The 25,145-nt window shown below is 46.0% G+C and overlaps 1 protein-coding gene across 1 annotated transcript in view; it reads right to left on the bottom strand.

Moving 5' to 3' along the window:
- Cacng3 (calcium voltage-gated channel auxiliary subunit gamma 3) overlaps nucleotides 1–4,333 on the bottom strand; it is a 73,959-nt gene extending 69,626 nt beyond the window's left edge. The window contains exon 1 of the mRNA XM_026392166.2: nucleotides 4,123–4,333. Coding sequence (XP_026247951.1) covers nucleotides 4,123–4,333 — 211 coding nt within the window. The remainder of the gene's footprint in view (nucleotides 1–4,122) is intronic.
- Nucleotides 4,334–25,145: the final 20,812 nt, after the last annotated feature.

Here is a 25,145-nt window from a genome sequence, read left to right as displayed (position 1 = left end):
ACCACTCCCTACTGCCCCCACACTGAGACCAAGTTTCAGGTACCATATATCTTCCCAAATGTATTCTAAAACCCTGCCCCATAGAATCCAGAGGACTTTGAAATACCTGTTTCACACTTCACACTGCTTGCCTAGGCCGCACGGACATTTACTTGTATTTCTTACTCCCTCATCTCACCATACGTTCTTCTTCTTAGAATTGGGTCACCTGGGTTCCAATGGAGGACAACCAGTCACACAATGGAGCTAACTGTAAGTAAAGTTAAATGGATTTATTACCCAGAGCTTCTAAGCTCCTAGGCCAGTGGTCTTTCCACCCATGAAATACATTGCTTTGGTTGTAGCTAGGACTTGAAGAGGTTTTTCTTAATGAGAGAGTTCCATATTGCACATGTTCTCATTGCAATTCCCGGGCTGCCATTGAAAACCTGCTGCAGGTTAGGGCGGGCACTGCTTTGTGAATGCCTCACATGCTTTTTCAGATAATGAGTCAGTCATTCCTTTTGGTTTCTCAGTGTGGGTGTCTGTACATAGATTGATCTTTTTTTTTTTTTTTTTCATTCAGAGTGTGTCCTTTGCCACCTCTGAGTTGGTGGTATCTGGTGGCTCTGGCTCTCCTGCTGATGCCACACCAGGCTGAGTATTCTGAGATAGGGGACTCCTAGAATGGAAAAACCCATGTGTCTGGGCATTCTCCTGAGCTGATGCTTGTACCAGTCGAAAACTATCCATCAGAACACGAATTAATGTTCTCTAGCAAATGCTCTGAGGAGCAGCCTAGTGTAGATTTTAAGTATTGACGGCTGAGTGGAGGTTTGTGACCTTGGGCAAGTTATGTATTTTTTTCCCTCAGTTTCCTCATCTATAAAATGAGATTAATGATAATTGTACCTACATCACTGAGCTCTTCTGAACAGGAAAGCATTTCATCAAAAGTTTAAGAATTTTTTTTTTTTGAAATTCATAGAGCAGTGTTAGCATGTAGTAAGGGCTGAAGATAAATGACATGCTGGTGGGTTATGGGAATAAAAACTGGAAATATCCTTCTCTTCCTTAAGTGACGTGATCCTCATTATCAAACATAGTCATGTCCAAGCCCCTTGTAAATCCTCAATATGTGTTGGCTTGAACCTCATGATTGCTTGGAGGACTTAGAAAATTCAGACTCTAGTGATCCATCATAGACATATAGAAGCGGGAGATTTAATTGTGGGTTCTGATGATCTATTTTGGAAAAACTCATCATGAGATTCCAATGTCTAGTCAAGTCAGGGAACAATTGAAGTTATTTTCTCCTATGTGAGTATCATTGATGTCGGGGACTCCATCGCTTCCTGGAGATTCCCATTCCACATTGGATAGTTATTTATTTTTAACTCTAGTCCCTACTTCTACCCACACTGAGGCTACATAGAACATTTCAAATCTCTCTTCCAAATGACAGCCCTTCAGATACCTGCAGACAACTGCCATGTCCCCCCTGAGCATTTTCTTCTTTTGGACAAATTAGTCACATTGTCTCTTGGCTTTTAAAAATGTATGGAAGGAGGAACTCTTCTGATTGGATCTGTAAGAAAATTGAGCTACAAGATCCACCCCCACCCCCGGTCTCCTTGGATACATAAAGGACCAGAAGATGAAGATGTTGAGGCTCGGGGACAGAAAAGAGATACCAAATAGGAGATGGCTATGCATCTTCAATCTCAGAGGATGGAAATACATGTTGCCTGCAGCCTGTATCTTACCATGCAGACACCAAAGGGTCCTGCAAATTCCTTGAACACTTGATGTATTTGGTATATTAAGAAAGAATCCCATTTCAAATGTTAGCCAGGCCCATCTACATGTTAGTGATAGGGCTGTATTCATTAGCTAAAAAAATTTGTTGTGATTCATTAATGTTTGTGCATCTTGTTGTATTTAATATTTCAGAAGTATAAAAAAGATTTAGCTGGGCCAAACTGTAGGAAGACTGCAAATGAATTTTCTCAGAAGAATTCACTTGCCTAAGAACACATCTTCAATTCATCCAGTTCCCTTCTTGAGTCAATTTCTCACTTCTCCCACCAAGCCCACAGAAAGCCTGGGTGGAGTTCCAATTCCTTGTGCAAATTGTGGGTGTAGGACATGATGTTGGGAAAAAAGAGGAAACCATCACTTGAGAAATTCTGAGCAAGGGTTCAGAAATTTTAGGCCACACTTCTGCTCTGACAGATTTTTTTTTTCATAGAGTATAATGGGGAAAGCCAAAATTGGTGTTTCATTGGGTACTTCCAGGTTTAGTTGCAAGAAGCAGAAGGACTATAAATGACTAAAACATGATATACCTATGTGCCATTTGGGGCTTGAGAGGTGCTTCAGATTTTTTTTAAATGCCATCTCTGGAACTATGTAGGCATCCAAACATTCACCATATCCCAGTATCACCAAAATATAATTTGATTCCTTCTTGCCAACATAGGAAAGGGAATTCATGGAATTTCCCTAAGGAAAATGATTTCACCATCCAGCTTGTACATGATCACAAATAATCACAAATATTAGCATTTTGTCAATGTTTAGGAAAGAATCATCTTACAATTTTCAGTCAGTGCCTTGGATACAGTATACATGTGGGAGAACGCTTAGGCAAGACCACCAATTGCAAACTAATCATTGCTCCTATTGATACACAGAGAGTTGGAGAGGGCAAAGGTCTTGGCCAAGGTTACCCAGGTCATTTGCAGCCTTGCTCGGGACTTTCGACTTCACATGATCATAGTTGCAATTTAAGGAGCCCCTTCCTACCTGGGCTTCCCACCAGTTGCAAATATGCGTTGGAAACACAATCAACTGTAGTAGCGCTACAGTCAGGAGAGCAGTTGTTCAGAGTCAGGGCATGGGAAGCAGGCCAGGGATGGTGCAATATTACACTAGTGAGTGATGTCATAGCATGACTTCCTAAGACATTTACATAAATGCAAGTTCTCCAGAAGCTCTGACAATACCAGCCACTGGGAATGCAGGTATAGAGAGCTATGACAGGAAGGGAGGGCAGGACATAGGAAATCCATATTTTCTTGCTTATCACTGTGATAAGCTTGACAGATTCCTCAGAAGCCTGAAAAAAAAAACTGTCTACTGTCCCTCTAATCCAATGACTTCCCTCAGGCATCCAGGTTCCACAGGGCTTTGATTTTCTTCTTTATCTCTCTTTTCTCTCCCCATGATACCCAGGCACTGCCCAGAGATACTGAGAGTCAACCCTCATGTAGTGAAACAAGTTGGAGAGTGAGATAGGCTACCCATTCTAAAACGGCTCTGTCCTCTTCATTATAATGTAGAACAAATCCTCTAATCTTTAGAATTAGAAGTGATGAGCTGCAGTTCTTGGGGGAATCAACCTTATGTAAATGCCATGAAATATTATTTGTGGGGTTTGGGGATGATTTAGGAATGAAGGCAGGTGGATTCAATTCCCAAAGACTTCCGTTTTATTTTGATCCGAAATAATGACACAGGTATAAATAAGGAAGTTTTCTTTAAATGTGTGTAGCAGGACGTGGGGGTTTCCACATGTTACCCTGATACTGGTTGGCATTGGAAGTTTATGCCAATATCTAGTTAGACCAAACTCAGAAGAAACTGAAAAGACTATGTTAAGAAATAGCTCAGGATGCACCAGGTCAGACCAGGGTCTGTCTCTCTCTCTCTCTCTCTCTCTCTCTCTCTCTCTCTCTCTCTCTCTCCCCCCCCTTCTATCTTGGCTTCCTCCTTTCCTCACCCCCACCACTGAAATGCAATCAAAGCAACTGTAAAGACCCTCTTTTCTAACCAGAGACCCAAGCAGTTCACAACATGCCCGAGGATTTTGGATTTCGTGATATCTCAACTGCAGAAGCTGCCTCGAGTGTCACCCAAATCTCGTCACATGAAGCTTACACCAAAAACAATCAACAAGATCCAACACTTTCATCCCACACAGCATCGCTCTTGCTGGGAACAGTCTGGACACCTGCACCTTCTCAGCAATCATCCCAACTATTCCTCTTTCCCCCACCCCTGCCTCCATAGCTCCCTGAACACCCACCAGAATATCAGAAGCCGGATAATTCAGAGCCATCGAGAGGAATTTGTAAATACCTTCTAAGCAGCAGGTCCTCCACAGCCCGGAATGGGTCATTACTTCTTCATTCTTCCTGCTGGTTTCATTATCACTTGTAGATTTAGTCCTGCACACGCCTCTGGAATATAACCAGTAGTCCGTGCCCACTGCAATGGTCATTAAACTAAAAGCTGCGAAGGCTCCCACGGTGGTGATCAACATCTGGATACCTCTGTCACACATCCTCATAATTCTTCATGGTACTCTGGACGTCTGGGGGTTGGAGGGGGGGGGAGATTCAGTGCCGGAGGAGAAAAAAAATCACTCTGCAGCTGTGTAACCTAGGACAGGCTCTCCCCACAATTCAGATCTCCTTTTGTCAGCATCCACGGGGACTTTGGGAAAGCTGGGGTTTCCTGTCTTGAGCTCTCTCCAGTTCCCTGGGTCGTCTATGGCCCTCGGGAGGGTGCTGGCTCCAGGGGGTTGGTCCACATCACTGCTGCCTTCGGAGGATCCCTGGCTTCCTTTCATTCCTCAGCAGCTTGGTAAGGACAAGGGTTCGTGCAGGGCATGGCTTCAGAGCCTGGAGCCTCCAGCTCGCTTTGAGATGCGCCTGGCTCCTCACAGCCCCGGGAGACTCAAGGAAAAGAAATCCGGAGAGGTCTGTGTGCGCGTGTGTGCGTGTGTGTGTGTGTGTGTGTGTGCGCGCGCGCGCGCGTGTGTGTGTGTGTGTGCGTGCGTGCGTGTGTGTGTGTGTGTGTGTGTGCGAGCGCGTGTGCTGGGGGTGAGGGCGGATGGCAAAAAATAGCACTGCTGGGAGGCGATCGCTGAGAAGAGTGTTCACTGCTTCCCCAGCCTCCCAGGAAAGCTCTCCGCCTGCTCCCACACCCCCGCGCAAACTGGGTAAAAAGGCAGAGTCCTGGGCGGGGGCCGCCTGGTTTCCAGGGAGGGCAAAGGTCCGTGGTGCTGAAGGGACAGCTCCCCGCCTGTTGCCCGGCCTCTGGCTCCTCCCGCCCGGGGTGGCTGGTCCGTGGTGCTGAACGGACAGCTCCCTCCTGCAGCTGCACCCCTGCCTCGATCGCGCCTGGGCCAGGGACCCGGGATGCACCAGGGTCGCTCCCCGGGCACCTTTCCCCGGCCAGGCAGCAGGCTCGGCTCCGTCTAGTCCAGCCCACGCTCCGGCAAAGTTTCGGGAGCCCAGGGCAGTCAGCGCCCTGGCTTCTTGGCGCTGCGGCACGATCCTCGTCCTCCGCTCCGCCAAGGGTTAAGGAGAGGGGAAGGGGAAGCAGCCCGCAGCGCACTCTGGCGCTCTCTCGGCGCCCACCCGACGCAGCAGTCGCCAATCAACTCCCCTCCCCCGCCCCGGGCCCCGGGAGCCAGGCAAGTTTGCTTTTTGCTGCGGGAGCTGCTGGAAACCCACTGGGGACAGAGAAGATCAGAGAGACCTAGCCTTCTTAAAGGGACCGACGGGTCTGGGTGACGGTTCTGTGGCTCACTTGGGCCGGCAAAAGTGTTGGCACAGGCGCATCTGTGTATAGTCTGTCTCAATTTGGTTCCCCAGAAAACAAACCAATATGTCTACCCTCCTTTCTCTGGAGCTCTGGTTTACACGGAAGATAACGTGCTCAGATCAGACCAGGAAACTCTTCATATAAATATGAACATGTACTCCTAAAAGGACCAAAGGAACTAAATGTTCTGTTGTTCACATATCAGGGACCTTGAGTGATGGGATGTGAGATTTGTGGGTCTGCTTAAACCTCTTACATAGGTTAACACCTTTACATTTGAGGGGGTCATGAATCCAAGATGCCAGAGCCATTGAAAATGTCAGATTCTTTCCAGAACGCCCTGTGATGTTCATTTGTTAACATCCATGTCGAAGGCAGACCACAAAACAGGTGAAGTCTGAGCTGCTTTCCTTGTTAGTCCAAAGTACAATGCCTTTGCATACCTGAAAGCTCTCTCCTTTGGAAATAGACCATGTTGCAAAGGATCAGCCCTGAGCCAGCCAGCACCATGTCTTCCAGCACACACATGAGCACCCACGGAATTAGTTGACTGAAGACATTCTACAGACTAGCTCTTATTTTTTTTTCTTGTGCTATTATATGACTGATACAGTCAAAGGTTGAGTGTTTGCAATCGAGGCTGCTTGAGTTGCTTCTGCTGTCCCTGAGATGTGTCCACAACTAGCTGTCACAGTTAAGTGTTATTTTACTGGACAAAAATGTAATAGGAGATAATCACTGACAGCATACTGCCACGGAGCCATCTCTGGCTGTCTGAGAACTACTATTCCGTTGATTGAGTAGCAGCATGTATCAGAGGGCTCTCAAAAGCCACTCCCAACTTCTCCATGACTTTGCTGTTTTTATTTGGTGTTAAGGTCATTTGAAGACTTCATTCGTGGTGTTAGATATACATGTATGTGCATGCATTGATTTGAATATGCCATTATGGTATTATTTGCATTTGAATGTTTACCTGTGCTGTGTTCAACTTTGCTTCGAGTTCTGAATGCCTGGAGATTTGTTGCAAAACCTATGTGTACGAAGCAGTGTCATGGCCCATGGGCTCATATCTGATATAAACATGCAGCAGTGAGCATGCTGCATGGATTGGAATGTGTAGCTTTTTACATGTATGTACTTGGTTTCATGTGAATGTATCATGAAAATTTGCTGCATAAACAAAAGAATTGCAACATATAACTTGGGGCCAGGATCACATGTAGCCATACCCCAGCAGATCATGGAGTAAGTTGTACCAAGCCTCCTACCAGTAACTTAGTGCTGTTTCTTTTTCCTCTAATGAAAATTCTCTTCTCCATAAAATATCCTGCCTTGGTTATTATTAGTTTTTTTTTTTTTTAAGGAAAAGGCCATGTATAACAGGGAGGTGAAATTGTTCTTTTCTGGTGGAAGTTATTAAATTAGTGAATTTTCCTTTCCCACTCTAAGAAACTTAAGCAATATGAAATAATTCATACTGACCCAACAGTCACCCCAAGACATTTTATTCTTGCATTACTCCAGTACGGGGCAAGAAAGGTATTCTATTAAAGTAGGACCACGTTGACAGAAAGTCAAGGGGCCTTGGGGAGAGAGTGCCAATCTCTCCATTCACCAGATCTGCGGTAAAAGAAGAGAAGATCCATCTCCACCCCTCGGATTGTACTAGAAGCCCAGACATCCAGGTGTGGTGGCCAAGAAGTTGTTCTGCAGAAGAATCAAGTATCCAGGTAGGCTGGTGGGAAGAAGGGGTCAGGAACCCAGGTAGATGAAGGTAACAATCACAGTCACAACGTGGAGAAAGGGGACGCAAGAGAGTTGCAAGAATGGCGAGGTATGCTGAGCTTTTGCCTTGGGGAGGCAAGAGCATCCTCTGTAACTCTTGTCCAGAGCAGCAGCTGATCACAGAGTGTGGGAAGTCCTGATCCTGCATATGGAGCAAGTCAGAACACCTGACTGGAGTGGGAGTGCGGAGGCAGGGAGACCGCCAGTTAGTTCCTGATAATTCCTCCCCACTTACTAGGGGGTGACCTCATCCTTTCATTCAATAGAACGTGTAGGTGTGTACGCGGTGCGTAGAAATCTTGTTTCTAAGCCTAGGTGCAATTTCCCCTTCTCACCACTAGAGGGCTCGTTCGCCAGATCAATCAGGGCCCCCAGAGATTCCCAGAGCCCTCCCTGAAAGCCAGGGAGCTACAGTCGTCTGTGTTGGCTGATGACCCTTTCTGATTCCACTTATCTGGCAAGAGTCTGGCAGAGCATTCAGACAGCTTGAAACTCAGGTGTGATTCTCTTAAGACTTTTTTCCTCCCATTTGACTCTTAGCTAGTGAGTAGCTGGCACAGCGTATTTATTTGTGTTTTTTTCCTGCTCATCCTTTTATATCAGTTACTCACCTCCGGAAAAGTGAGTTCCCCGTGAAAGTGGTTAATTCCACCTTTATGCATATCTATAAATCATCAGTTAAAGATAAGTAAATAAATGCATTTATCTTTATTAAAGATAAATTATCTTTATTTAAATTATATATATTTATATATATTTAAAAAATATATAAATTATCTTTATTTAAAGATAAATAAATAAATGGGAATAGAGGGAAGGGGGAGGGGAGGGAGGGGGAGGGGAGGGAATGGAAGGGCAGGAGGTAGGGTACCAGTCCTGAAATGCAGTAGATCAAATTCCTTGCATATGTGATTACGTCAAAATGAACCCAACTGTTGTGGATAACTATAATGCACTAATAAAAGCATACAAAGAAAGAGAGTAGCTCTGTTATTTAAGGAGCACCAACAAGTCATTCAATTCAATCGTTGCTTCTTGTGTCCCTACTAAGTGCAAGACAATCTGCTCCGTACTTTGGAACAAAGATATAGTCCTCATTCCCCCAGAGGCCAATTATGCAGTGAGGGGTTGGTACTAGTGAGAACATTTTTTGTCTGTAAACTGCAGAAACTCGCTGGCACTAGCTTGAGAAAATGGGGGATTTGGTAGAAGGATGTGGCAAACATTTTAAGGATCCGTGAGGCCAGGCACCAGGAGGCCTTGACAAAGAACTAGAATTAGGAAAGAAAAAGCCATCAGGAGCTTTGACAGTTGTTCCATTTTTCATCTTCTCCTCTTTTCATATTTTTTAGTTGGAAGAAATTGTTTTGCCTTCTCTACTCTTTGATCTTCAAGATGGGAGTGAGATGTTGAGTCTTCGTGTCATTTCTATTCAAGGAACCTAACCCGACTAAAAAATGAGAAGTTTTCGTTTCCGGTCCAAGTTTCCAGAAGAGACCATCTGATTGGCCCAGCCTGTGTGTGAAGCATTTCCAGTCAGGGGTGATGCTCAAGATGACGGGTGACCAGCACAGCCTGGCCCCTGGGACCAGCCCTGGTGAGTTGGGGAAGGACGGTGACCTGCAATATCCTTATATGACAAAGAGACAAACAAGGATATAGGTCTCTGGCTGATGAGAGGGTATCTCGAACTTGGGTATTTTATTGAAAATCACAAAAGTAACCAACAGAACCAAAAATATCCTATGACTATATTTGGAGAAGAGGAGAGATTGGCGTAAGCTAAACTTAGACAAAAATCATGACTCTTGATGGCTCTTGGGGAAAAGGACCAGGTGGGGCCAGGATATCTTTTTTCATTAGACTTTTCTATCCTATTTGATTTCTAATCTTGTGCATGTATACTTAAAAAATGTTTAAAGTTAATTAAAAAAAATGTTCATAGTAAGCCACAGGTCAACCGTCCATGTCTCTCAGCCACCTTCTGCTTTATCAATACAAAAATTCCAGGTGTTTCCTGTGACTCATCCATTTCTTCCCTGTGCCTGGAACGCTCTTCCCTGAGATGTCCTTTTAATTAAATTTTTTTTAAATTTTGGAATAATTTTGAATTGACATAGAAATTTTTGCCATTAGAAGGTATCCTCACATTTTGATCCCTCACTTCATTCAACTTAAATGTCACCTTCTCAGAGAATCCTCCTTTCATTGCTCTGTCTAAAATATCACCCCACACTGTCTGAAATATCCTTCCCCCATCCTCCCACTCTGTTTTCCCTCATGATATTTATCATTTCCTGACTGGATATCGTGGATATGTGTACATACATGGAGACGTATGCGTATATATTTTTGCATTTATTTTCATCTCCCTGAGAAGTTCAGGGGCTTTTCATTTGTTTATGTCTAAATTACCAAACCCAAGACTACTGCCCAAGATTTAATAGATATTCAACTAGCATTTGCTGAGTCAATTAATTGCATAAATAAATGATTAAGTTTCCTACCTGCGACAGGCCCTGGAGAGTTGATAACAAGCAAGAAACACAGTGACCTTGATCACCTGGCACGTTCAGTGTAATGGGGAGGTCACAGATCAGTGGGCCAATAAGAACAATGGTAGAAGATGCTCTTGATGCCCTACTAAGATTTCTTTTCCTAGGTTGGTGCATTTACCTTCCTCTATTCCCAACCCCACCCAACCCACCACTGCCCCTTCTTGGAAGAATTAATCTCAGCTCATGGGATCTGTCTTGGCTAAGGAACTGCAGTCTCCCATGCCCCAGGGCAGCCAGCAGCCAGTCAGAATTGGGTCCAGGGCAGAGATGGCTCCAAGATGCAATTTATGCTCCAGAGTCCTTTGTGGATTGCCATGACCCATGCAGCATCAACAAAGGATTCCTGAGTAGGGGTGACTGGAGATGGAGAAAAACACAGAGACATCATCCAGTCAAGCTGGGGCCAGGTAGGACACTGCACTCTGATGGAGGAACAGTGACTCAGAACTAGTTCCGCAGGTTGATTATACAGGGTCTCATAATCAGGAATTTAAACTATAGGACCATTGTACATTGTTCAAGGTTTGTGAGCAGTCAGAGGCTCCTTTGTGCACTAAAATGTTACAGAGCTAGAAACATTTTTTTGCTGCTATCCTACTGTTGCAGTGCTAAGAACTTTCTGCTATTATCCTGCTATACCCAGGACACCTATTGTCCTGGGATGTCTGATAACTGTTAGAGACAGTGGATCACAGTGGACCAGTCTAAGACTCAACTTTATCACATCCTTAATTGACTTGGTCTTCTGTCCCCCATGGTCCTTAAGCCACAGTGTACATTAGAATCATTGAAAAGTCATGTCAAATGCCAGGATACTGGCTTCTACCCCCAGAGTTTCTAAGAAGGGTGGTGCTTAAAAATGTTCATTTCTAGCAATAAAAAAAATCACTTGTTCTTTTTCATCCTGGATCCCATACTCCCTCCCCCTTCCCCTGAAGATCACTTCTCCATAAGTCAGGATGCATCTGAATCCCTGCCTCAGATTCTGCCTCTAGAGAATCCCACCTAAGACAACAAGGAGGGCTGAGAAGTGTTGTGGTGGGGAACTGTAGGTCAAGGACAATTAATGTCACCAAAGGTCATCAAGAGGGCTTCACTGAAGTTTCACATTAATGGAACTCTTTTTTTTTTTTTGGTGAATTCAGGGGCACCCGACCACTGAGCCCCATTCCCAGCCCAATTTTGCATTTTATTTACAGACAGGGTCTCACTGAGTTGCTTAGCATCTCACTCATTGGCTGAGGCTGGCTTTGAACTCTCGATCCTCCTGCCTCAGCCTCCGAGTTGCTGGGATGACAGGCGTGTGCTGCCCCCGTGCCCGGCCCATGGAACTCTTAAGGATGAACAGTTTCATGAAGGGCTGAGGGGACTTTTTGCCTGCAGTTGAACCAGCATGTTCAAAGCCCTGGTCCATGATGAGTCTGGGGGAAAGAGACGAGTTTGCCGTGGCTGGAGTGTAGGGGGTGACTGTAGCAGGCTTCTTTCCATGCTTGACACCTTATGTCCAAACAGATGTTCCCTCACGGATCCTCTCCATAGAAAATATGCCACCCTTATTAGCTCTGGGAAGAAAATAGGTGACCAAACGATTTTCCATTTTGATTTGTAGCAACTTGGGGTGGTAAGTGAAACTCCTGAAAGATCTCGTAAGTCCAAAAGGATGCTCATCTTCTCCAATTCTACCCCAGATGAGCCCGGGGTGGCGGGGGGGAGAGAGGGATAACAAAGAACCTTCCAGAGGCCAATAGAAGGATGATGGGAATTAATGGATAAGGGAGTTGCTGACTGATAAAAGAACAGGTGGGCCAGCCCCGACCCTCCTTCCACTCCCAGGTGAGCAGTGCTGCTGGTCTTGCTCAGGTGGATGTTTCTGGATGCCTGCCTTGGACTGCGCTGTGCACTTTGGACTCTGAATTTGAAAGTCCTCACTGGCTGTCTGGTTCCTTCCACACTCTTGAATAATGGGCTTGCTGGGAGCAAGCAAGTTGTTTGTTTGTTTGTTTTTAGTTTAGGCCATGAGAAGATACACCCAGGCCAGCTGAAGGGCACTGCACATCACCTAGAAATCCTGCATTTTAAATGGGCGAGACTTGGGGTGGCAGCCTTTGGGAAAAGGTTAATGAGTTCTCCACGTAGAAAGACTCTGCTGGCAAAGGAGGGGACGGTTGCAGTCACCCGGTCGTTGCTTAGCCCGGGTCTTTCTTTGTTTCTTCTTACTAATAAAACTCCAGGGGAAATGGGGGACATTTTTGTCGAGTTGAAAGAAAGTTGCATTTTTTTTTTAGTCTTCTTTAAAAAGAAGGGTAGACCTGTGATGAAATTCTGCTCAATAAAATATAATTAAAATTATATGTTGTGTGGACAATAATTAAAAGGTGGGAACAACCCAAGTGATGATTGACAGATGAATGGAGAAACATAATGCGGTAGGTAGATACATACAATGGAATATTATGCAACCATGAAAAGTTCTGAAGCTCAGATATATGCTACCACATGGATGGAACTTTAAGACATTAGTATGCTAAGTGGAAATGCCAGACACCAAAGATTGCACCCACATGAGGTTCCTAGAACTGGAAAATATGTAAAGACGGAGGATAGATTGGAGGTTATTAGAGCCTGAGAAGAGAGGGTAATGGGAAACTATTGCTTATCTGATACAGAATTTCCATTACATTTATGAAAACATCTTAGGGAAAATGGCCAACATCACAAAACACTGTGAACGTCCTTCACGCCACTGACTCATACACTTAAAAATGGGGGAAAATGGCAAATTTTATGTTATTTGTGTTTTACCACAGTAAAAAAGTTTTGTGGAGCTGAGTGCGGTGACGCGAACTTGTCATCCCAATGGCTTGGGAGGCTGAGGCAGGAGGATTGAGAATTCAAGCCAGCCTCAGCAACTTAGTGAGGCCCTAAGCAACTCAGTGAGACCCTGTCTCTAAATAAAGATAAAAAGGACTGGGGATGTGGCTCAGTGGTTAAGAGCCCCTGGGTTCAATTCCTGGTACCCTCCCTGCAAAAATAAGTTTCGTGGGTTTTCTGTTAAATGTCCTCCAAGGGGGTGTTGGTGGTCAGGCTTTGTCACCACATGTGTGGTGGCTTTTTTTCTTTCAGTCTCTTCCTGCCTGGAACCAGGATGCAATGCTGGAGGCTGAGCAGCTGCTTTATTCCCATAAGGTAACGAGTGCCTATTTGGGGCAGCTTCAAATAAAATAGGAGAAGCCCGAGTCTCTAGTCGTACCGTGGACCCACCATCACAGTCCAGGACTCCTTACCTCCAAGATTCTTACTCCAAGACAAAAATAGACTCTTTGGCTGATTTTACTCGTTTTCAAGTTTAACCACTGAGCACAATTCTAATTGATATGGAGGAGGTGAAGTCTAATTAGAGTCTGCTGGTCAGGAAGTGTCCAGTCACAGTTGACAGAAAGCCAATTCAAAGCACATCAAACCGAGAAAAGTGATGAATCCGTGTGTAGCTTCAAAGTCCACATTCAGGCAGGACCGGATCCAGGACCCTAAACAGGAGCTTCTCGGACCGGCCTCTCTCTGCCTCAGCCCTGACCCGCTCTGCTCTAGCTCTGCAATCAGCCTGGCTCTCCTCGGAAGCACCCAGAACTCCTGGTTCTCATTGGTCCATTGGCTCATGCCCACCTGGATGCTGTCATGGTGGGCAGAAAACCATTCATGGACCTCATAGCTGGGCTGTCTTTCTAACTTCAGACACATGGGGAGGAAGATCCACCTTGTCTTAATCCATGTGCACTGGGAGTGGGGCGGAGGGATGATTCTTTAGAGAAAGCTGAGGATGTTGTTAACAGAAAAGGGATGGATAGATGGTGGGAAGAAAAAATAAGAGCTCCTCACTGTGCCCTGCAGGCAGGTAAACGCCACATCACACTGAGCACTGTCGCCATGTGAGATCATCCAACAAATTAATCTGCACTGATTTGCCAAGCACTGCTGTAGGTACTGAAGCTGCAGATGTGAGCAACTCATCAACCAAAGAGCAGCGTGTTAGTCAGCTGCCTATAACTATAACAAAATACCTGAGTTAGCCAACTTTATAAAGAAGAAAAAGGTTTCTTTTTGACTCACCGTTTTGGAGGTTTCAGTCTTTGATGGGTCAGTCTCATGGCTGTGGGTAAAGAAGCACATCAGAGCAAAACTGCTCACCTCATGGCCAGAGAGAGAAGGAGATAGGAAGGGACCAGAGTCCCATAGTCCCCTTTGGAGGTGTACCCTCAGTGGATTAAGGACCTCCCACTAGGTTCCACCATCTTCCTGTAGTGGCACCCTGTAAACAAGCCTTTAACACATGGGCCTTTGAAGGACATTGAAGATCCAATGTCAGCCTGCAGGTCATGATAAATGCTGTGAAGAAAAATGAAATTGTGTAATGTGACATGTGATCCGTGTTGGAAGCCGCCGAATTGCTTTCGGTAGCATGTTCGGGGGAACATTCTGGGGGAAATGATTTTGGAGTTAAGAAAAGTCAACGATAGGGGCTGAGATTGTAGCTCAGCGGCAGAGCACTCGCCTCGAGAGTGGAAGGCCCTGGGTTCGATCCTCAGCACCACATAAAAAAACAAAATAAAGGTATTGTGTCCACCTACAACGAAAAGTAAATTAAAAAAGAAAGAAAGAAAAGTCAGTGTGGGGGAAGAGCCAACCCTCACAGGATCTAGGGAACGTTCCCTGCGGCATGATCATGAGCTTGGCTGGCTGAAGGTCAGAAAGGATGGGGAGGCAGGAATTCCACGCCCAGGAGGAAAAATGGCGCACGATGAAGTCATCGAGTTAGGCTGGGCCAGATCGCGGAGACCGAGGTGGCCAGTGTAGATGGAGTGTGGGTTCTACTCTTTCACAGTGTGACGCCACTGCGTGATTCTGAGCAAGGGGTTGATAGGATGCGGTGTGTGGTTTGGAGAGTCCACCCTAGCCCTGGAGTGGATGATGAACTCTACCAGGGCCAAGAACGAAGGTCAGGAGGTAAATCAGGAACCCATGGCCTTAACCTGGGCTGGAGATAACCGCATCCTGGACTTTCAAGAAACACAACTGTTGAGAGCCACAGCCAAAGGGGCCCCAGCAAACTTCCAGCTGCCGGCTGATGATTGGCTCACAGCGGCCCCAGCAACATCTAGCTGATTGGCTCCTCCACGGAGCTGCTCATTGGGCTGTTTCCCTGCCCTTTCAGACCACGGAGCTGCTCATTGGGGGACTTCTTTGGCTCCGCCCATGCGACCCAGCCAATCGGCCTCAAGAGCAGGAGGATTGTGGGAGGTGGTGAGTTGTGTGTGGGTGAGAGGCTTGTGGAAGCCGGTGGTGGCAGTTGGGCTCTGAGGGTTTTTTCCTGAGGAGCTGTTTTGCTTGGCATTTGTAGTTCTAAAAATAAAGTTAGTTTCTTTTGACTAGTGGCTCCTGAATTGTGCCCAGCCAGACTTCGGCATTTGGTGGCCCGTACGGGGAACGAACCCTCGACCTTGGCGTTATCAGACATTTTCCTGCAGGCCGTGGAGAGCCCTGGGAAGTTCTGAGCAGGCAGTGATGGATCGGCTTGTGCTTTTCCAGTAGCACATCAGTGACTTAGGTCTGCTCCCTGGGTAGAAATGACACCAGGGACCCAGAAGACGGCAAGAAAAGAGCAGATCCCTTTGGCTCCGAGTTTCCCTGGGGTGATTGCTGTCCTGCTCATCTCCTAAACTGAAGTATGGAGGTCGGGGAGAAGAAGCTTGGAACTGGCCTTTCTTCAAGACCTGCCTATGGAAACCAGACTCAGGGTTGATATCCCCCCAACAATGTGTCCTGGACAAACTTCACTGGGAGAAACCAGGAGAAAGAATCATTGTTCACCTGTAATCCCTCACGGATTTGAGGAAGAAAAGCTCCAATCTGTGGAAGGACCAAATACCCGACTTGGTGCATGGCAGTCAGTGTTGGTGGAGAGTAGGTGGCTTGGAGACAGGGGAACTGGGGTTCGAGTCCCAATGGCATCACCGTTATGTGACGTGGACACGTTTGCCTAACCTTTCTACGCCGCTCTTTTCTCCACATTAAGAATAGGAATAGGACTGATCTCTTTGGTCAGTGGACCTTCCTCGTTGAATAATAAGGAGGATTATCTAATGACGATGCACGTCAGTGCTTCGCACCGTGCCTGGCATGTATTAAGTAGCCAATAAGTGTCAGCCATGGCTGTGAATAAAGCCAGGATGCCAGAGCAGCTGGCGTCCTCAGTGAGATTGGCTTTCATCGGCCACCCTTCAAATAACAAATGGCTGACTGCTACGTGGTTGATCGGGTTCCTCGAGACTTAGGTGCTAAGGAAACAAAATCACCCAGAGGCCTCAGAAACCCCAAAGTGTCTTTGTTAAAAGAGACCGAGATGCACACCTCAGTAGACAACCAAGAGGCTTAAAACCCACTTTGGAACCCTTCCCCCAATCAGTGAAGTAGGATGTCATCTGGGACTTCCTCCTGTTGGCTCGGGTTCCCCAACATGCCAAGGGAGAAGAAAGCCCAATCGGCTCACTGGAGGGATTAGAAATCTGCAAGAAGGGAAAGGCGCTTGCTGAGCTGTGGAGCCTCTAAGTTGGTACCTAAATAGAAGCCCCGGGTTAAAGCAGAGCACCCAGAGGGAGGACTGGGGAGACCATGGTGGGTGTTGTCTGGCATTGGGGACACACAGGAACACTCAGATATTCAATGGTACCTGGATCCTTCCTGGAAGATCGAGATGGCAAGAGACTGCACCCCACCATTACAGGGCAAGGAGAAAGGGCCTCAGGAAGGCAGCCTCCACTCCTGGCCTCCGCTTTCAGCCTCCACTCCCAGGGACTGGGTGTGGCAAAGATGCACTGGGTACCATTTGCATGCTCTGGAAAACAGCACTCGATGCTGGCAATGCAGAGAGCATCAGAAGCCAAAAAGAACCAACCAAGGCACCAGGCAAGTGAGGAGAATTTCATCTCTCACCCCCCCCCACTCCCCTACTGCCATCTTGGCCCCAGAGGAGGAGTCCCAGGGGAGGGAGTCCACTCATGACCAGGCTGGGATGAGACCGAGGACAAAGCTTTGTGAGGCTGCAGTTTCGATTTGGACTGAATTGGACTTTCAACATCTTGTCATTTTATGAAAATCTTTCGCACACACCTAAAAGTGGCCGGAGAAGTAAAATGAATGAATTCCCTGTACCCATCGCCAGCTGCAACAGCTCTTGACTCGAAGCCAGTCTTGTTCACCTCTACGCCCCATTAACTGGCCCTCCCTGCTGGATTGCTCGGCAGCAAGCCCCAGACACGGAGCGCTCCAGGATTGGGCTTCAGATGCTGTGCAGGGGTCCTGATTATCAAAGTAAGATTCTTAAAAATCGAAATGGACCCGAAGACCCTGGGTTTTGTCCATTGCTCATTTTTGTAATCTCTGGAACAGAAAGTTGCAGGAGGGCAGAGAATTTTTTTTCTGTTTCATTCCTTATTTCAGTCCATACTTATAAGAGTGCATCCTACCTGGTCGATGCTTGGGAACTGTTTGCTGGAGAAGTGAGTGAACCGTGAAGAATCGTCCAGCTTTCCCTCCCCACCACCCTCGAGGTGCCCAGATTGAGGTAAAGGACGAATTCCTTATTTGCTGTTACTCGATTTTCTTGCCTCCGTGTTGACCCATATTTATTGAGCATCATGTCCCACTTGGAAGGACTGACTCGCAGATTGCTCTCTTCTAAAAGAGAGTTTCAAAAAGTGAGTCCAGAAAATGTCCTGGAGCTCAGCTTCCCCAAGTCTCTGGAGCTCAGCTTCCCCAAGTCTCTGGCACTTGGAGTGTTTCCTGGAGAACTTGCGAATGGTAGCTCATGGGTCCTTCCCGGTTTGCCTATGTGGCTTCGCCCTCCTGGTTTTATAATTTGCACTGAATTGAATTCGACGTGGGTCCTTATTCCTGCCAGCAGTTGGTCGGAGGAGTAGCATCTGTCCCCTTCCGTGAGACACGTCTGATTCAACTGGCTGCAGCCCCCCGCCCTACAATCTGCTGTCTATGCGAGTCCTAAGTCAGCCCCCTGGCTCCAGGGGACCCCGATGTCTCATGGATGAGACATCTATGAAGAGACTCCACCAACTCTCATCAGTTTGTCCCCCAAAACGCTGGTCTCATTGATGGGTCACCCACTGCCACGCTTCGACTAATTTTTCTGTCTTTCCCGTGGCTTTGTATCTGAGATTTAAAAAATTCTTTTGGAATCATTTTTTGGTCACGCATGTTTTCTTATCCTCGATGTTCTTAAATGTTTTCTACTTTGTCAACATAAATGTATGCATAATGTTTTCTCATAGCTTAGATTTCTTTACCTGTAATTCTGATTCCTCTCTTATTTTAAGGGTGTCTTTTCTCACTTGATTATGTTAATTGAAGATTTCTTTTTTTTATTGATTCCCCCTAATGTCTATCAATATCCAATTTTGAGTTTGTCTCATCCATACCATATTGAATATAAATGCTTTTAAAATTTTAAATACATGGATGACAGCCTTCCATAATTTCCAGCACGGAAAAAGCTTTATCCTTAGTGTCTCCCAGAAGTATACACACACACACACACACGCACACACACACACATACACACACAAATACACACACACATATATACACACATATATTCCATACATAATACTATATATATAGTATGTAGTATACTCTCTTTCATACATATTTATATAATATTACAGTCTATGTAGTATCTCTACATTTTATGCAGCATCTCTGTATATATTTTATACAATACATAGACTATTATATATCATACATAATATGTTCATATTATGAATACTATATATGGTATATTGAAATATATATATATATGAGACAGGATATATATTCATATATATATTATAAGCATCTCTCTATATATTCTATATAGCACATAGAACATTATATATATTATGTAATATATTCATATTATATACATGAATAATATATTATACATATATGAATTCATATTATATATGAATATTGTATATATAAATATACTATAAGCTCTACATAGTATATACAGTATATAGAATATAGTCAACATACACACACATAGTATATATAAAAATAGACATCTATCTATCTATCTATCTATATATATATATGCTTTCAGTATCTGGCCCTTATCCATGCTGAGGATACATTCCAAGTCTCCTAGTGCATACCCAAAACCATGGTTAGCACCAAAATCTGTACATAATGTTTTCTCCCAAACCTCCCTATATATAGTAATTTTTTTCCTAAAAACTGTGCATGTCTATATGTGCATCCCATTTACGAAACCCATGTGTCTGAATATTCTGCATATCTTACATGTTTACATCACATATGTACATACTTACAGCCACAGGTCTCTATATATTTAAAATGAGGCAATTAGGAGCAAAGAAGGGCAGTTGGATGTTAGATGCCCTTGATCCAGTAACAGAGTTTCCAGAACTTTGTCTTGATTGTTTATTAGTTTTAATTAACTTTTAAATTGCTTTATACTCTTTAATCAATCTGGAATTTACACTGATGTATAATGTGAGGTGAGGATTTAATTTTGTTTTATTTATTCCCTCAAATATTAATCAGTTGTCTCAGTGTCATTTACTGTGTCTTCTCCTCCTCTCTCTGGAGACTTGTATGGCCACTTTTATTATGAAATAAAGTCAGGTACATGAAAGATGGTCTTGGAGCTATCCGTTCTATCCCATCGACTGGCTTGTAATTATTGTAACATAAATCCTATTGATCTCAGTTACAGCATTTATGTACTGTGCTATTTTAATCTTTGAGACGTTATAGCCTGTTTTAATATCTATTTTAGAGTGTCCCTTAATTATTCTTCATCCTCAAATTGTGCTTGGCTCTTTGGCCCATTCATTCTCCTCGGTGGAATTTTAGAGTGACTTTGTCAAGTTCTTCTCCTGCCCCCTCAAAGGGAAATAAATACAGCAAAAGGAAAATGAATTGCCTCAGGATTTTGATGAAAATTGCATCAAACCCTTGTATTTGTTGAGAAAGGAACCACGTTATTAAATAATCACTCTTTAATTCTATTTATCGCAACTTATTTTAAATTCCCTTGCTGCTCTTTTATTATGGCTTCGTAGATGCTCTGCACACGGGGTGTCGAATTTATTCCAAGTCGGGGTCTGTTCTCATCCTGGTGGTAGAAGCCGGGAGAGTGAGTGTTATCCCCGTTCGCACAGCCAGGGAGTGGTGGTGGCACTGAATGCACAGTCCCCTGATGGCGGCGCCCGCCCTCCTCATCACTGTGTTCTCTTAAACCTTAAATGAATTTCGGTCATGATTTCCCAGATCAACACCAGTTTTATCAAGTGCCGACTTTGCAGATGTGGAGTTTCACTGCCTTTGGTAACTTCTGGAGTCAGAGATGTTCACTTCCTTTCCTTCTTCCTCTTTTCGACGGATGGGAATCATGAGGGCTGCCCCCTCCTCTCCAGGGCCCCCCACTCTCCTTCCCTGAATTCAGGATCTTGTCCTCTGGGCTCTGGTGTGAACTGTGGGTCAGGAGGACGCCCACTTCTGGATGGACCTTGCTCTGCGGAGGCCGAGCAGCTCAGTTCCGGGTCCTGGAGGTCATGTGCACAGTCGAATTCAGGAGCTCAGACATTCTTCCCTCTGTTGGCCATGGCGGGGGTCTCCCAGTCCATCCGTCGTCCTCTCCACCTCCCTGTGGTCCATGGAACAGTCAGAAATGACACTCTGTAAAGGTTGACCGGCTCATGTCATGACCAGGTTAGAAAACTTGCCAATTTCCTGTTAGTCTCATAATAGACTCACCTCCTTGACCTTGGCCAAGGCTGTAGTTTGCATCTGGAGTGTCCCTGAAGGCCCAGGTGTTGGAGGCTTGGCCACCAGCCTGGGGTGCCCTTGGGAGGTGGCAGAACCTTTAGAAAGTGGAACCTATGGGGAGGAAGTTAGGCCACAGGGGTGCGCCTTTGGAGGGAACACCGGGACCCAGCCCTTTCCTGTCATGTTATTTGCTTCCTGGCTGCCAGGAGGGGACCAGCCTCCCTCTACCCAGCAATCTGCCATGATGTCCGCCCTGCCATAGACTCAGAAGTAATGGGGCCAACTAACAATGGACTGAAACCTCTGAACCCCTGAGCCAGAAGGAACCTTTCTTCTTTTTACACTGATTGAATCGAGCTATTTGCTGCAGCAACAGAAAGCTCACTCCCCCAGCCAAGAAGACCCTGCCTGGGCCGGGAATCCTTCCCCCTCGGGCCTCATCCCAGGCCCACCCCTCCCCCCTTTTTAATTCTCTTATCTGCTGCCCTGTTTTTTTGTTTGTTTTTAATTATGTTTTATTTCTTGAAGGGCCGAACCCTTTCACAGCTGCGTCCCTCCTCTTGGTGCTTACTCTTTGGGGACGTTCTTTCTCCTGGATCCCATGGCATGGATGCCACATCCTGTTCCTGCTGAGGGAGCTGCTCAGGGGGTTCACAGCTGACCACCTGACTGCCACCAGGGCTTGACTCACAGCCGAGATCCCAGCCACCACGGCTGTTTATCACGGTGGCCTGAGTATTTGTGTTCTCCCCACGTTCGCAGGTTGAAGCCCTGGTCCTCAGGGTGAGGGTGGTTGGACGGGGAGCCTTCGGTGGTAACTGGGTTTAGACAGGGTCCCGAGGGCAAAGCCCCGGGAATGGGATTTGCCAGAAGAGGAAGAGAGATAAGGTTCTCTCTCATTTTGTCCTTTGCTCCCTGCTGAGCCAACTAGGAAGAGCGCCCTCACCAGGGAGCCATGTGAACTGCCCCTTGACTTTGGACTTGCAGATTCTGTGAGAGAAAAAAAATAGGCTTCTGTTGTTTGGTATGATCTTTTATTATAGTGACATAACACTCACTCACTTACTTGTCTGTTTTCCTATCACCTTGCGCTGTGCTGGGACATCAGTACCAAACGCCCATTTGGGTGGTCCTTGGGGCCTGGTGCGGTGAGCGGTGTATAGTCGTAGCTTCATAAACACACGTTGGATTAGTGACTCAGTTAAAAACTCCACCCTTGCCACATCCTAGCTGGTACCTTTGGCACCAGAAGAACCTGAGAAAACGGTAATACCATTGTTTGGAACCAAAAGGGGTCTGCGTGACCCACCGAAGCTCTCAAGAAGTAGTAGCATGAATCATCCTCTTCATGATAATCCAATGTATAAACACTGTAGGAAGGCCCGATGAATCTTGTAGAGATGAAGTCTATTTAGTTCAGAGCCTGATCATACAAGTCAAGCAGCTCATTTTAAATTTTTTTTCTGCATGTGCCAGAGCTCAAGGATTGATCATTTGTTACAGGAACTGTTTCTACGAACGGTTCCTAATGGCAATCCTTTATTACCACTCCTCACCGTTCTGGGAAGTGACTGGGATCAGTTATGTGGTTCTGGCTCTAAGATTCCCCCCCCCCACCTTTGGTTTCAGTTGAATGACAGCTGGGACGAAATTCATCCTGAAGGCTTCCCGGCTCCCACGTCTCACGTCTCACGGCTGACGCTGGGCTGTGGGTTGGGACCTCAGCAGGGGTTATCCCAGGGAGCGCCACCCATAGCCTCCCTGTGGGGTGGGCAGATTGAGCACTGCAAGACACGGAGCCCAGGGAGAAGAGCTGCAGCTTTTCCTGATCCAACCTCACAGTCACAAAGGCATTTCTTCGGCCACATTCTATTTGTTCCAAGCCAACCCATTATCAAGGGAAACTGGTCTCTACCTTTCCATGGGAGGGCTCTCGAAGAATCTGTGAACAACCTTACTCTTCCAGTTGAGAGGGGAAAATACGGATCCGATGATTCTTTAATAATTATCAATAGTAAATACGATGGTCCCACAGCTCAGAACATTCCTGTCACCGTCCTAACGCTCCCCGTAAGCATTATAATATGGGCACAGAGTTGTAGTTGGGGACCTGTATGGAGCTAGGTTCGGTGCTGTGATTTTAGGTAAGTTCTTGACCTCTCGGAGCTCCCTGTTTCTCTGTAGAGTGGAGGTGATCAAATTAGACCGCCTGCAGAATCCGGGCACAGGAGAAAGCATCCAGGCACAGAGGTGACTAGGGTGAGCCACCACGCCTCCCTGGAGCTCTGTCCTGACATGGTTTCTCCCGTCCGTCACCACGCACGTCCCTTTTAAACCCGGAGGGCGCCTTGTCCACCCCGAGTCCACCTGTGGGATTTGACGTCCCCTGTCCTCAGAGCGCGATGAGCCCCTGCTGAGGGGGTGGGTGGGCATGGTAACAGCCCCAACGCAGCCGGCGCCTGGCCAGAGCCTCCGATCTGCCAGTGTGGGCGCGCACACTCTCTCCCCAGAAAAGCTGCTCGAAGGCATAGACGAGGGGAAGAGGAGATTAAAAATAAAGAGTGGTCATGTTCCGTTTTGAAATGCACAGGAGAGCCATGGACTCAGAGGCCCTCTGATTCTCCGGCTTCGGGAGCGGGGAGGATGTGAGGATAGGAGACGAGAACTCTAATTCATGGGGACACTAAGCATCAGGCAGCTGCCCCTCAGGGCTCACGGCATGGGCCTCACCTGGAACCCCGGCGTGTCCACGGTTTTGCCGGACGTGGGAGCTAGCTGCCCCTGGGTTTGCTTTGTTGCTCATAGAAATTTTGACTTTTCAAGTCTGGATCGGGTCTGTGCTCTCCTGCGGTCCCCCACCAGCACTCCTTATCACCTGGGTCCAGCCTGCTGTCATTGTCTCCATCAAATATTTTCTTGGCTCAGACACATATTCAAGTTTGGTTTGCATCCTTCTTGCTTTATAATTTTTTTTTTTTTTTTTTTTTTGCTCTCCCAAGGCCAATGTAACTTACAGCCATGGAGGGCACAGGGCAGAATTATTAATTAGCTCTCACCCCTGTTCCTGTCCTGGAAACCCCGTAAGAGAGACTTCTCTTCTCCAGAGACAGGGCATCCAAGAGTACCAGGAGCTAACCGGGGGGGGGGGGGGGCAGAAAAAGGGCAAAACTGCTTTTTGAACCTTGGAACTAGGAGGGAGGTAATTTTCAGTTGCTAATCATGGAAAAATGTACTTTAAATTGGTTTAATTCAAGGGAAAAAAAAAAAAGACAGACGATCCATTGGCTCCCAGGTACTCTTGGATCCAGGGGCTCAGACTTCAGCTCTCAGCTCTTTTCTTTATGCCAGATCTGTCCTTGTGTTGGCAAATGGCCCCTCAGTATCTCCTGGTCAGCCACCTACCCTCTCACCACCAAAGAAGAAAACTCTTCTTCCCAATCACTGTGCCTGGAAGATGGAGCTGTCACAGCTTCACACTTTAAGCCTTGAGCATGGCTAATGCCACTTGAACCAGCATTTCTGAGGATAAAAATGGAAAGGAGCAATAGGAAATATTGATGTGATCTTTCCAGAAGGGTCACCTCCATTATCTACACCAGCAACGAAATGTCATTGTCTACATCAAATGCCATGGTTTCAATATGTCTCACGGAAGCCCTAAATTTATGCCGATGGTATTTGGGACATTATTAGATTAGACGAGGTCAGGAGGATGGGGCCTCCATGGTGCTATTAGTGGCTTTATATGAAGAAGAAGGGAGACTCAATCTAGCATATGCTTGCTCTGTGATGCCCTCTGCCATGTTATGATGCATTAAGATGTTCTGGTATCGCTCGATGCCAGAACCACATGCCTGAACTTCCTAACCTCCAGAACTGTTAGGCAAATCAACTTCTGCTCTTTATCAGTTGCCTGGTCTTGGGTATTTTGTTATAGCAGCAGAAAATGGGCTAACCATTGCCTCTCCTGTAGGCTTCAGAGATCATGAGCACCTGCTGTTAAGGTTGAATAGTTAAACACATTGTGAGTTAAATAGGATTGTCTTAGAACCTTAGCATGCCAAGGGAGTTGACCCTAGGTGCTGATCTTTTAGAAGAACATCTGTCATTACTATCATCCCAGAGCCCATTCCCTGTTCTTTAAAGTATATTGCTTTCCTCTGGAAAACCAACCATGCTCCACGTGATTCACAGTGATTATCTCTTACCCTTGCCCTACCCCAGAGGTAAGCGTGTGACCCAAGCTTGGCAAGGCCACTATCATCGCCTGCTTAAGAAACTTAAGTTAGAGATGGATATTTAAACCAAGACAATAAAACTCAATCCTAGAATTCTCATTTAAACGATGAGGGAAAAAATGCTCCT

This window comes from Urocitellus parryii, chromosome 9 (genome assembly GCF_045843805.1).
Source record: "Urocitellus parryii isolate mUroPar1 chromosome 9, mUroPar1.hap1, whole genome shotgun sequence".
Classification (NCBI taxonomy): domain Eukaryota; kingdom Metazoa; phylum Chordata; class Mammalia; order Rodentia; family Sciuridae; genus Urocitellus; species Urocitellus parryii.
The sequence above is the reverse complement of the archived record's forward strand: the minus strand, read 5'-3'. Positions and strand labels throughout refer to the sequence as shown.